General features: G+C 38.0%; 1 protein-coding gene across 2 annotated transcripts; it reads right to left on the bottom strand.

The window, feature by feature from the left end:
• Positions 1-3,008: 3,008 nt before the first annotated feature.
• Positions 3,009-8,015, bottom strand: PRMT7 (protein arginine methyltransferase 7). 2 transcript variants are annotated; one of them, XM_068462401.2, is made up of 14 exons: positions 7,535-8,015; positions 7,189-7,402; positions 6,961-7,086; positions 6,698-6,862; positions 6,496-6,614; positions 6,323-6,402; positions 5,754-6,025; positions 5,374-5,610; positions 5,102-5,175; positions 4,699-4,792; positions 4,422-4,571; positions 4,223-4,297; positions 3,619-3,715; positions 3,009-3,471 (listed from the first exon to the last, which is right to left on the bottom strand). In XM_068462401.2, exons 1-14 carry the CDS (start codon positions 7,843-7,845, stop codon positions 3,317-3,319), a joined length of 2,169 nt encoding a protein of 722 aa, XP_068318502.2. In that variant the 5' UTR covers positions 7,846-8,015; the 3' UTR covers positions 3,009-3,316. The 2 variants fall into 2 exon arrangements, with proteins under 2 accessions (XP_068318502.2, XP_088548530.1); XM_088692404.1 differs by having other exon boundaries at positions 6,961-7,081; positions 7,535-7,907.
• Positions 8,016-13,194: the final 5,179 nt, after the last annotated feature.

The raw sequence follows: 13,194 nt of genomic DNA, 5'->3' as shown, positions 1-13,194 counted from the left end.
TACCGACTCAGCTCGGACTCCAAATTTGCCTTGCCCTGCACCAGTTTGCAGGTGATGGTTGGTGGTGGGAAATATGAGATGGGGGATTTTTTGTGGTTGATGTTGGTGGTGGGAAATACGAGATTCGAGATTTTAGAGGATGATGACCATGGCAAAGCGAAGCAGCTTGCCAGGGATAGTCTGAAGATCTTAATTAAATCCCATCGAAATCCAAAATTAAGAAGCCTAGAACTCACAGAGGGGCTCACAGGGAGGAGGAAGAAGCCGGTCTTAGCAAGTCCCATGGTTTGGGGAGGGCCTTGCTAAGAACCTTTAAGAAGGCCTCTAGTCCACACGAGTCCCCTTTAGTCCCACTTAACTTAGTCCCAGTACCTATCAAACATGGAACTGTAGTCCAATCCAGTCCCATTTAATGAGGCCAAACGCACCCCAAAAGAAAAGCAAAAGGGAAAAAGAAAAAATAAAATCACTTTGCACGATGCAAGTACACCTACGTCACGCAAAATGTTTTTTTTTTTTTTTTCCTTATGAACTAATTCGATCATCGATTTAAGACATTTACACAAGTGGATATCACAAAATCTTATGTTATACTTAATGAAAGTATAAATAAACTCTAAGTGTTAGTAAATCTATCGTTTTGATAGGAAACACATTGTACGAAACTAGTTTCAACGATCCAACCGTCAAATTTGTTTGTATATACTTCAAGATCGCACACGCCAAAAATTGCAAAAAATACACATTCAAATTTCAAGTAATGGGACAACCCTTTTCCATAGCGATAAACGAAAAATCACGATTTAACAATTATTTTAACTCCGATTTTTATGATTTTTTATAGATACACTGATTAACCCTATATGAATACAATAGACTAATTCGATCGTCAATTTAAAATATTTACACAAGTGGATACCATAAAAGAAAAAGGCAATGCAAGAACCCCAAAAGAAAAGCAAAAGGAAAAAAAAAAAAAAAACACTTTGCGCAATGCAAGTACACCTACGTCGTGCAAAGTGTTTTTTTTTTTTTTTTTTTTAACATTTACACAAGTGGATACCACAAAATCTTATTTTATACTTAATGAAAGTATAAATAAACTCGAAGTGTTAGTGAATCTATTGTTTTAATGGGATACGCATTGTACAAAACTAGTTTAGACGATCTAACCGTCAAACTTGTTTATACATAATTCGAGATCGCATACGCCAAAAAGCGCAACAAACAAACATTCAGAGTTCAAGTAACGGGACAAAACTTTTCGACGGTTATAAACGAAAAATCACGATTTAATGGTAGACTTAACTCCAATTTTGATGATTTTTTACAGCTACACTCCTTGATCCTATATGAATACAATGAACTAATTTGATCATCAATTTAAAACATTTACACAAGTGGATACCATAAAAGAAAAAGGCAATGCAAGAACCCAAATGAAAAGCAAAAGGAAAAAATAAAATAAAATAAAAAAATAAAAAAAACTTTGCGCAACGCAGGTGCACCTACGTTGCACAAAGATGTTTTGCGTGACGTAGGTGCACTTGCGTCATTCAAAGTTGGGAAAAAAGCGGTAAAGCATCTTGGTTTTGCGCCAAAATCTTGCACGACGCAGAAAACGTCGCGCAAACGATCCTTGTGCAACGACACTTTGATCGACGAAGATTGGCGTCGCGCAAAGACCGTTTGCACGACGTTTTCTGTTTAGCAGCGAAATTTGCTGCGTCGCGCAAACATGTTTTTGTACTAGTGAAACAAGAGAACATGAAAACAACACTCGAGGAACCGTCGAACAACTCATTTCGTATAAATAAATAAATAAAACTAACTCTTAGTCTAGTGGCATTTAGCTGCAAGAAAGCTTCTTAGCTAAATTTTTTCCCGTCGTTAGCAATGAAAAATAGGACATTGAACACCCAAACATAATAAGCACAATATGAGCAAATTAAGCATCACTGGATCCTGTTTCATTTATTTAAATTCTGTTATATTTGCGACTTTTAGCATCTATCTGGAAATACAAGCGAGAAGGGAGATGAAAGTTGCAAGGGAGAAGAAAATTTATGCCTTTATCAAAACCAAGCCGACTAGGTCAATTTGGCCAAAATTGTAAACCGAAACCAACCAAGCTGGATCTCTAAAACCGATCAAGTCAATTAACTAAATGTGGTGGGTTGGTTTGGATTGGTTCTCAGTTTGTGTGAAGACAAAAATACATAATAAATTTCTCTTCCAAAAGCTACCAAACCTAACACCAATATGAGTGATTGCTCAAAAGAAAGTACAAATGAAGCAGCCCAAGGAGAGCACCAAAGCAACAGCTGTTGCGTTCCCCAAATGATGCCCCTGTTATTCTCCAAAGGGACTCTTAAACTAATCAAGTTTTGTTTCATGTGGTGGAAACACGGTAACTCATAAATAACTAACCATTTATATTACTACACATATTAGTTATGATTTAAAATTATAAAATTAAATATATGCAGGTCGGTTCGGTTGACCGCACCCTAAGAATTTTGGAAACCAATTGCCAAACCGATTATGATTGGTGCAGTTCAGTTTAATCACCCAAAATTAGAAGAAGAAAAAAAACAAAACAAAACAATAAAAATAAAATAAAAAACCCAAACCAAACCGTTGGTGCAGTTCGAGCAGTTCAATTGGTTTTTTTTATAGAATGCCCAGCCTTAGTACGTACGTAGCATTGAGTGATACAAAAATGACTGGTTAAAATTGAAGATAGAAGACCTAACAGTGGTGAAAATTAAATCTAAGTGGGTAAAACACTTGTACATGATTTTACACTATATTTATAAGGATCTTCAAACTTCAGTGTTCTATTCCCTCATATTTCCCTTTTTGTTAAGAAACCTCTGCTATACTAATCAGATTTAGGATCTTCTGATTTTATATTTAGAAAACACCCTTCAATTTATTTTTATTTTTATTTTTTTGTTTTGAGCAATTGTATTAAAACAAAGCAAAGGAGAACCAAGAGCCAAAACTAAGAAGGTAAGTATATAAGGTGAAAGTGGGGAAGGGAAAGGGGATGCAGCGAAATTTCGTCGATCTTAGTAACAGCCAGCGAAATTATAAAAAGAAATAAAAAATAAAAATGTACCACTGAACTAGGATGCAAACCCTTACAAAAACTAGGATTCACCCTCAGTCATAGAGCATGAACTCTAACAAAATCCTAAACACGTTGGCAACATTGATAGCACATGAGAACACGGTACGAGAGACTGAGACAGAGAGAACAGTTATCCCGTTGATGGTTCAAATGATGTTGAGGGAGGTACCACATGACCGCCTATAAGAAATCATGTCTGATGTTGAGGTCACCGTTTGATGGATCAAACGACGCTTGAATTATTGCAGACCGACTTTCTCCCATACTCGATTCATTATTTCTAACTGCTACAGGCTTGGCCAGAAGCTTTACTCCTTGCTTCCAATATCTCTTTTCTGAATCCACATTTAACACAACGTATGAGCAAACAGTAACAAAGGCTGAAGTCACAAATAAGCGAAGGTCGTTCAACAATGCGCAAGAAAGCAATTATAAGTAGCAAATTTCCCATTGAACCGCTTCAACAAGGAACCCAACCATACCTGGCCCTGTAGAGAACACAAGGGAGTTCTCCGAATCCATCACCCAATCAATCCAGAGTGCAAATCCATGGCATATCCCAGGCTCCGTAAATTCAACCTGGCAAGAATGCATTCCAACCACCAATTAAGCAAGACCATAGCGTGCCTTATATGTATTAATTCTCTGACCCAATTTTTCGTTACATGAAGTGATTATTATAGTGATGGATAATAAAAATACAGTCATGTAATATTGCATTTATTCATTCAAAATCTGAACGTCACTTCACAGGAAAGGAGGGAGGATGGTACTGCAGTTTTTGTTACCAAAACTTAGGGGGAAATCGTAGTTTACATTATAGTTTCTATAAAAATCTTTACCCATTAGATGCGACGTAAAGAACACATTAACAAAGTATAGTGCAAGCCTATTGTTTCTTGATCTACCAAGGTCCTAGAATCAACGTTAGTGAGGCCGCTAATGTCAACATGGTTTGTGATAAACGGAGAGCATATGTTCATTTATCTAATTAAGAAATATACCACCACTACTGTACTTTGCAATAAACCAACTGTAACAAAATTTCAACATGGATGACCACAGATAAGATTTCTATTATGGTACCTGGGTTTCTCCATAAGATGGCGTTATAGGTTTTGAACAATCAAACTCCATGAGCGTAAATTCTTCACTGAGCTTCTGAAATATTTTTTAACAGTTACCACAACATAAGTCAAAAAAACACTAGTCAAAAAAGGAACTTAAATCTTACTTTCACAAAATAAAACTCCTCCACAGAAAATATACTATTCTGATTGATTACCCTAACATTTCCACACTGCCAGATGAAACAAGGCAGACAAGGAGACTCTTGCCCTGCAGGTAATTCACCACATGCTCCTAAGGTGGAATTTACAACTGAATGGTCAAAACCTTCAATCTTACTTAAGCAGCGACGACTATTCCAAAGATCCTGTCCAAAAGGTGGCATACCATAACTTATAATCATAGTGAACAGCCACATACATGGTCAAAACAAATAAGATATAGGCCTTTTCAATTGGGAAAGGGGTGAGCGGGTGGGTAAGAATAAAACTTACAGGGATAGACAAGGCACAAGCCTTTAATATCGCTTTACATGGCAGTACCAATGCATCTTCAGATAGGACAGAGTCAAGCATTGTCCGTTCATTCCTTCAAAGCCAATCATAACAAGAATTATATATATTGGTTTACCAACTTTTATATATCTAAAATCAATCAATGTAGCATAACCATGGCCACCGAAAATAACCAATGATAAAAAAGACAATGGTTCTGTAGACAATTATCTAATGAATATAGTATGTATGCATATACATGGTTATTGCTATCATATTCATAGACAGAAGAGTCTAAAACCAACTCCTACTTGAGTCTACATATAGTATTTCCGTAAAAAGCATAAAAATCTCATAAAGCACATAATTTGAATTACTGCAGGAACAGAAAATAATAGTATACCAAAACCGTAGGTTTTGCCATGGAAGCATGCCATCCGTTCCATAGTAGAAAGGTTCTCCAATCAATAGATCAACCTACAAATAGGACAAAAGCCCCAAACAGCCAATTCAGTTTCTAAATTGTCAACAGAAAAGAAAAAAAACAAATGTCATAGTACCCCTAGAAGGATGAGGATGAAAAAGAATTATTATTATTTTTTGTTTTTCATTCGATCCACATATCATCACTGTACCCTGTCATACTAGTATACAAACTCACTGGGAAGAAAGTACCTTTTTCTGGTGTGTGTCATGCATGGTCAACTTTGTTTTCCTCTTATTAATAAATTCTACACGATCCATTGAAAAACCATTTGAACTAGCAACAGCTTGCAAATATCCAATACCCTTGCCTTGCAACCCCGGAAAGAAAGACATCACATGTGATGTTTTAGAAATATGTGCAACGAGGAGTGTTAAGAAGATGCTGTCATCTGCAACAATGCATAACGGATCAACTCTTCCCTGTAACTGTGAAGAATACCATCCATGTCAAGAATGTGAAAGGTTTTTCCTATTTATTATTATTATTACTTATCTTCTTTCTTCTGGGGTCGGAGGTACATGGTGGCAGACAGACAGAGAGATATAAAGAGATAGTGTTTAAATCTTACAGGTTTAGTTATGGCACTAAACATGGAATGCCTCCATTCACTGTCTCCGTAAATTGCAATTCTTTCTGGGGGTAGTGTGAGTTTGAATTCCCCATTCTTGAGGCCATACTGTAGAGTCTCATTTCTTGGAGATTGGTTCTTGAGATTATAAGAGATGCTAGTTTCTGTATGAGCAGCATGTAAACAAACCTCTTCATCCTTAGTTATGGACATACCTTCACCAGGAACAAACCAAACACACTGTTTCCAATGGTCACACCAATCCCCATGACCTGGCAAAAAAACAAAACCACTTTCTTTATCGCATGACTATGAAAGAAAACAAATAGCTATCATTTCATTTGCAGTCAAATTCTGAATAGAAGAGTAAGTTTGTCCTATATGACCTAATGTGGGTTGGTGGATAATTCATCACTGAGAACGGCAAAACAATCATACTATGCTATCATAACATATGATAAGACTTGTAGGGTGAACATACCAAAATACTGCATAACTTACTTTAAAGAACACTAAAGGCACTAATATGGTATTGGTTCTTGCTTACAAAGGAATTATCTATAACTTACTTATGTTGGCTGGCAAACTTATCCACCTAGGGGCAGTGGAATAAAAGATTGTCCCTTCACGATCAAGCTGAAGTATCCACCTGAAATAACGCACGCAAACAGATACCAAAATTTTCATGACCGCCTCTTCAAGAGGAACAAAAATGCATTAACAAACTACTCAGTCCAATTACCATGAAATTACAGCATGAACTCGACCATCTTTAGTTGCCTTCACAAATAGCTCAGTCTCCCCACAACTGTCGGGCCGTTTCCAAAAATCAAATTCGAAAATTTTGAAGGGTTCGGACAGCTGGATGAATCCAAAATTTAGCAGGAATTAAACCATAAGTGTTTTCCCTATAAGTCTGTCCAAGAGTAATACAATGTCATTACCAGTTTCACTTCATTCTCTATCGCATTGCAGTGAAAGGCATACTGTTGCGGCTTAACACCTAGAATATCACCCAACCCAGTTGGAACTAGACGAATCCCATCAGATGCTTTCGCCTCATTGCCATGTAAATCATGAAGCTTCCATAAAAATGTACTCTCAACAAGCTGAGGGAGGTTTCCAAAAATGGGTTATTCAAAACATTTGGTACATAAGAAACATATGGTATCCCATCCCATTGTAAAATCTTTGTATCTTCACATACCTGGCCGTAGGTGGTCGCCTTATACGGCACAGTTTTGGGATTCTCCACCAATAACATGTCATGAGCATGCTGTAAACTTGGAATGAGCCCTTCTCCCAACAACTCAGAATCCAGAATCTCACTAACCTACCCATTAAAAAGTCACAATGGTGCATACACTCTGTTCTGGAAATCAAACCACACCATTTTTCGCACAATCACAAAGTTTTGTTCCTTTTGCAAACTTACCAGTACGTCAGCACGAGAAGCGACGTCAACTCCGACTTCGAGCTCATCGGAGCGTTTGTTGATGACCTTTATTTGGTTTTCCATGTCGTTTAAACGCACCACTTTCCTCATTAGCTTCACCATTGGAAGGTAAGACTCGCAGGCAGTAACCATACGACATGTCGTTGGGCCCATTGCCCGCGCTGCCATCATCGACAGCAACCCAGTTCCAGCACTTCGCAAAAATTCAAAATTTGAACAACCAAATCAATCAAAATGCACAAAATTCAAAATTTGATTAATTAAATCAATCAAAATGTAAACTTCATTGATTAAATCAAATTTAATTGGTAATTATGAGGTTAACCCGATATCGAGAACATGGCAGGGAGCGGTGATGGTCTTGTCAATGGCTGCACGGAATGCTCTGTTTCGAGTGGAGTCGTTGAGCATGTCCAGATACGACGTTGTGGCGAGAAGGGCATTTTGGGGATTGTTGAAAGTTTGTTCCTCTGGTTCGTCTTCCTCAATGACGATCCACTCGGAGTTTCCGGTGAGCGGGTTGACACGGAGCTGGAAGGCGCGCTGAGTCGGCTGGGAGCTCATGGGTCGGGCAAGCCGGGGTGTAGAGTGAACGGGTAGTTTAGGAAATAAGGTTTTGGCGATACGAGAGAGCATTAGGAAGAGGAGGAGGAGGAGTTGAGAAACATGGCGGTGGTGAGTTCGGCGAGCGAGTCAGTGACGGTGAGAGACTGAGGGTAGGACTTTTACTTGACAAACGTTAGAAACGTTTCAATCGCCATGTTTTAATTATTATTTTCTTCCTCACGAATCACTTGTAAATAATTAATAGGTATATTTAAATTTAGAGAATTATTATCAACACTTCAAAATTTTCATTATGTATTTCAAAGTACAATTAAATATTTTACACTAAAAGCATTTCCACCCCTAACAAATGTGTTAGCCCAAAATCTATTTTTTAGGCCACCCCACCCCCCCCAAAAAAAAAAAATAAACTCACCCCACCCCACCCCACCCAATAGGCTAACCCAAAGTGGAGGCTAGCTTTGAGCTTAGCACGTAATGGATTGAACAAGAGATCGGCCTACATAACGCCAACTATGTGAATTTCATTTTTTTTTCCGCGCTCCATCATTAAAAAAAAAAAAAAAGTCAAAATCTTACCGTGGGCCACATGTCCAATTTTGGGCTGTTGGATTTAATCCTTTTTGAAATCCAATGGTCCAAATTAATTAACTGAATAAAAAAATAGAAAAATTGTTTAAAAATACAGAAAAAATTAAATGATTATATATATATATATATATATATATATATATATATATATAATACCTAACCATCTTTCACAAAAATTGTACCTTAAAAAAATAACAAGTGGCGTGACAAGATTAGTTAAAAATTTTATCCGACATTAAAAATAATATTAGTTTTTATTATTTTATTAAAAAAACTAATGATATTTTAATACGAATTAACTAGACTCTTGCCCGGCTCATTTTTTAGAAGTGGAAATGTATTTGCCCAATTACTGTTCATTAGAGTCAAATACTATTCATTTGGGTGGATTAAATGGACTTTGGGCCAGCTCATTTTTTAGGTGTAGAGTTGCTCTAAGGGGAGGGGGAGTTCAATTAAGTAACAAAATGGGTAACCTGATTTGGTATCGAATTTTTCATCTACAAGATTCAAACCTAAGACCTCTCACTTACAAGTGAAGCAAAATACAAGTGTGAGAAGTGCAAAATAAGATTTTTGAAGTGCAAATAACAGTTCCTAGATTTATTATAGAAATTAAAAAATAAGATACAGCAATGTGCCTACACACAGACATTGGATAGATGTTAAAGACATCATACGTTAGCTTCAAGGGAAATTAATATGGGCTTACTCTATCCCTGCTCATCGTTGAGCGAATACAATCCCTAATCCTCGGAATGATGTTTGCCTTGTTGGTTTTGTTGAAAAGGGTTATTAATCTCACCCGCACATTGCGTGTTTTCAAGAGGGTTATGTTTTTACGGTTGGAGATACTGTAATATCTTGGAGATCAACCAAATAGGACTTGGTTGCTACGTCTTCAAATCACACAGAGATCCTAGCCCTACACAAAGCATTGCGTGAATGCTTTTGGTTGAGGGGTGTGATTATGCTTTTTCTTCTATCATTGACATTCCAATAATGATTCAAGAAGCCAATGTTGCATGTATCAACCAGTTAAAGACAGTGTTGGAACCAAAGTCGCGCACATCTACAAACGAAGTTGAATTCCAATCGGGATAGCCCATGATCTCTGGCGTGGAGAGAATGGGTTTGATTAGGGGTGTGATTGAATCGTAAAAAAGGCCGTCTACATATCTCCAAAGAGGAGAATCAAACCACGGGAATAAGTTTAAGAAAGAATGGTATGAACCATCCTTGACGAAAGCCTATGGTAGAGCATTAAGGAGATGGGTTCTCCATGGACATGTCTTCGAGCAAACGGTGACTATGGGCCTATGTTAGGCATAAAGAAATGTGGATGTCCCCTTGATAAATAACCAAGTTAGAGTATTTATAGGGATCTTGAAAGTCTTTATAGGGAAAGTAATCGTCACCAAATTGAGAGACTATCTAGGAGAAAATCTAGGATAATTCATCAAATTGAGAAGCTATCTAGGAGGGAATCTAGGATAACATACCTAATCCTCTTAGAATCTTGATTATGTTATCTAATCCCCAAGACATCCTAATTTGACTTGAATTAGGGTTTCTTTACTTAGGAGACAAGTAATATCTTTAATAGTTAAACAGAGCCGATCCCAGGACAATCATGTTGACCTATTCATGAAGTCGCTGCTGAAGCCTACCTTCAGAAGCTTTGTCATAAAATTGGCTTATGTAAACGTTCATATTTGTATCACTCGTAGTTCTCTTGGAGAGTTTTGTCGAACTCAAGTGAGTATTCTAAAGTATACTCACATGACCTTAATGTACTATGTTCTCTACGATCAGTAGCATTTTTCCTTCTGGGTTTTTGCTAGCCCGACGAGGTTTCGATGAGGCAAATACTCTGGGCTGGTCATACCTTTGTGTATGTTAATGATCATCTTGAAGATGTGAAACGTTGAAATGTGCTTTACTATAAGACTCGTATTAGAAATTATTTATATATGCTGAGAACTGACGACAACAACCATCTTACAATTATGAAGACTGGATGGGACTACTTCTAAGTTGTTAATAGAATTATTAATTGGGAATATGATTGCATAAACTTGAAGTAGAATCTGAATAAGATTGGAGATCAAATTCTCATAGGATTTGTATTATTTGTAAGACAAGATGATGAAAGACTAGGAGGTAAACATACAATTCGCTTAACCTGGGCCCTTTTCCCTCCCTTTACTGTCCCCCTTCTCTCACCCATTAATAAACTTCACAACAGGTTATAAATTTTAATTAAAATGTTTAAAAACGTTACTGTAGAATTAAATTATAATTCCTTCCAAATTTATGCTCATTAATTTTTTTTTACTTTATTTATCATCATCAATGCGTTTAATTTCCCATATTAAATTGTACAATGGTCTTGAACTATACAACTAGTTTAATTTTGGTTCCTGAATTTTACTAATAGTTGCTCTATATGACACACCCCAACCGAAATCAGGGCGTACTGGTCGTCGCGTGAAGGTGACGTAACCATGTGCACAGTGCGGAAGATAAGAAAAAATAATAAAAGTATGAACAAACAAAAACCAAACTACACACAAGGTAGCCAACATATATGTGCGAGCGTAAGTGTGGAAAACAATATTCATAGCACAAAAACCTAGTGCAGTCCAGAGGAACAAACACCAACTAAAACACACCCAGAAGGGGGTCCTACACTGGTGATAATCTGTCAGATATGCTGTGAATTCCTCGTGAGCCACCAAAAGAGAAATCCAAACTAGAACCTGGAGGGGTGTGAATGGGCAAAAACAAAGCTTTTCAAAATCATTTTATTATCAAAAGTTCTAACCCCTCACCGTAAAACATGTATAGTTTCCCAGAAATAGAATATACACATATATCCAAAACATGCTCAGAAATATGCCATGTCGAATGCCTCTACATAAACTGTAAATAACCCAGGTAATGTTAATCAATGCAATGTAATCTGTCAGTCGGAGTCACCTAACATGACCTGTACGACTGAATCTAGAGCTCAAATCTCCAACTCACTAACTATACCTGCACACGAGTCAAAACCACCTAAAGTGGTCTGTACGACAGGACTGGATGTAAATAAATACGCTCAAGTGCTACGATCACGTGAAGACTGAGCGAATAATCGCAGGCCACCTACGAGTCAAAACCACCTAAAGTGGTATGTACGATAGGACTGTGCACCTAACTTGGATCCAAGATGACCGTGTGGTGCGGGAGGTGAACATCACGTGAAGGACTGTGCCCTACTCTGGGCGTGAGCACTAACACCGGGGGTGCAAGTTATGAGCTCTCTATGCATCACACATCACTACTAATCACAAATATAAACCATAACTTACCTGGCACTTATATGTGCGTCCGCAGCACCAAACATACATATATGCAACTACTAATGCATAATTAATTAGGCAAACGTAATGCATGGCATTTAAAACATATAAACATTTCATTTCATTTTCTGGGAAAATCCACAAGTATATAGGTATATACGGAAAACCAAAAGCCCACTCACTGGTATGTGGAAGGGTCGTAACCCCCTTGCCTCGAATGACTGAGCTCGTCCTCGGGATAGGTCTCACCTATATGCGAAACAACTATAAAAACGTTAATTTAAGGCACATAACCAAAACTAGGTAATAACTTGTCATACAAAGCTCAAATAGGGTGTATGAATACACCAACGTGATCTACTCAACCTCACGAACAACCCTATATTTTTAAAATAATTTTTTGACGTCTCACGCGTCCCCATGCACTGGCCAAGGCACGGCCACACGCGCCACCCACGCGCAGGCACGTGCCTAGCACACTGACGACGTCAGTTAACACCATCAGGAATATTCCGTTAAAACTAACAGATTCCGTTAAAGTTAACCTAACGCCGTTAGGAATATTCCGTCGTCTTCTCAGGCCAACCTCCGGCGCCGTTGTCGTCGTCGAAAAACTGGAAAATTTTCTAGTCTTTGTTTCTCACTCGTTTTTCAACCAAATTCCACGAAATTGGTACCAAAATGAAGCTTACAATAAATAGAACAAAACCTTACCACTTTGGAGCCCTAAAACCAACGGAATCTCGCTGGAAAAACTTCACAAAATTCGGCCAAACCTGCAACTCATTATCCCGACGCCCAAAACCTTCAAACGAACCACCCCGAGCTTTCTAAGGACCTCACCAAGCCTCCCAAATTCCACGAAATTGGTACCAAAATGAAGCTTACAATAAATAGAACAAAACCTTACCACTTTGGAGCCCTAAAACCAACGGAATCTCGCTGGAAAAACTTCACAAAATTCGGCCAAACCTGCAACTCATTATCCCGACGCCCAAAACCTTCAAACGAACCACCCCGAGCTTTCTAAGGACCTCACCAAGCTTCCTACAGGCTTCAAATTCCCTGAAACGCAACAATTCACGTGTGCATGAACAGTGACCAAATCAAGGATCTCGAGTTCGACATGAAATCGTAGGATTCCTTACCATAAATAGGTATGGTTAAACTCGTATAAACCTCATGAACACAAAGGTATGGTTTTCAACTTCGATCCGTAACGTTTTCACGTGTTTTGGTCTTTGTCCGTACGAAGAAGAAGAAGAGAAAGAGAGAGAGAGACTCGGGACAGGGCAGAAGATGAGAATGAGAGTGTGGCTGTGTGTGGTCCAGATACATCCAACCAAATCCACAAAACAACCACACAACGAAACAAAAACACTATGGGCAAAACCGTCATTTCACACCTACGGTACGAATAATCTGGGACGGGCTATCACAACCTACCAACCTTAATAAAATTTCGTCCCAAAATTCATAA

The sequence above is a fragment of the Pyrus communis genome, chromosome 4 (genome assembly GCF_041283825.1).
Source record: "Pyrus communis isolate YQ-2024b chromosome 4, ASM4128382v1, whole genome shotgun sequence".
Taxonomy (NCBI): Eukaryota; Viridiplantae; Streptophyta; class Magnoliopsida; order Rosales; family Rosaceae; genus Pyrus; species Pyrus communis.
Note: the sequence above shows the minus strand (reverse complement) of the source record. Positions and strands in the feature narration are given on the sequence as shown.

Coding starts and splice junctions, on each gene's coding strand:
- PRMT7 (XM_068462401.2), bottom strand. CDS start 7,845: ATGCTCTCTCGTATCGCCAAAACCTTATTTCCTAAACTACCCGTTCAC. Junction 4,298..4,421: donor GGCAGTGTGGAAATGTTAGG/GTAATCAATCAG, acceptor AAAATATTTCAG/AAGCTCAGTGAAGAATTTAC. Junction 3,716..4,222: donor CATCTTATGGAGAAACCCAG/GTACCATAATAG, acceptor CATTCTTGCCAG/GTTGAATTTACGGAGCCTGG.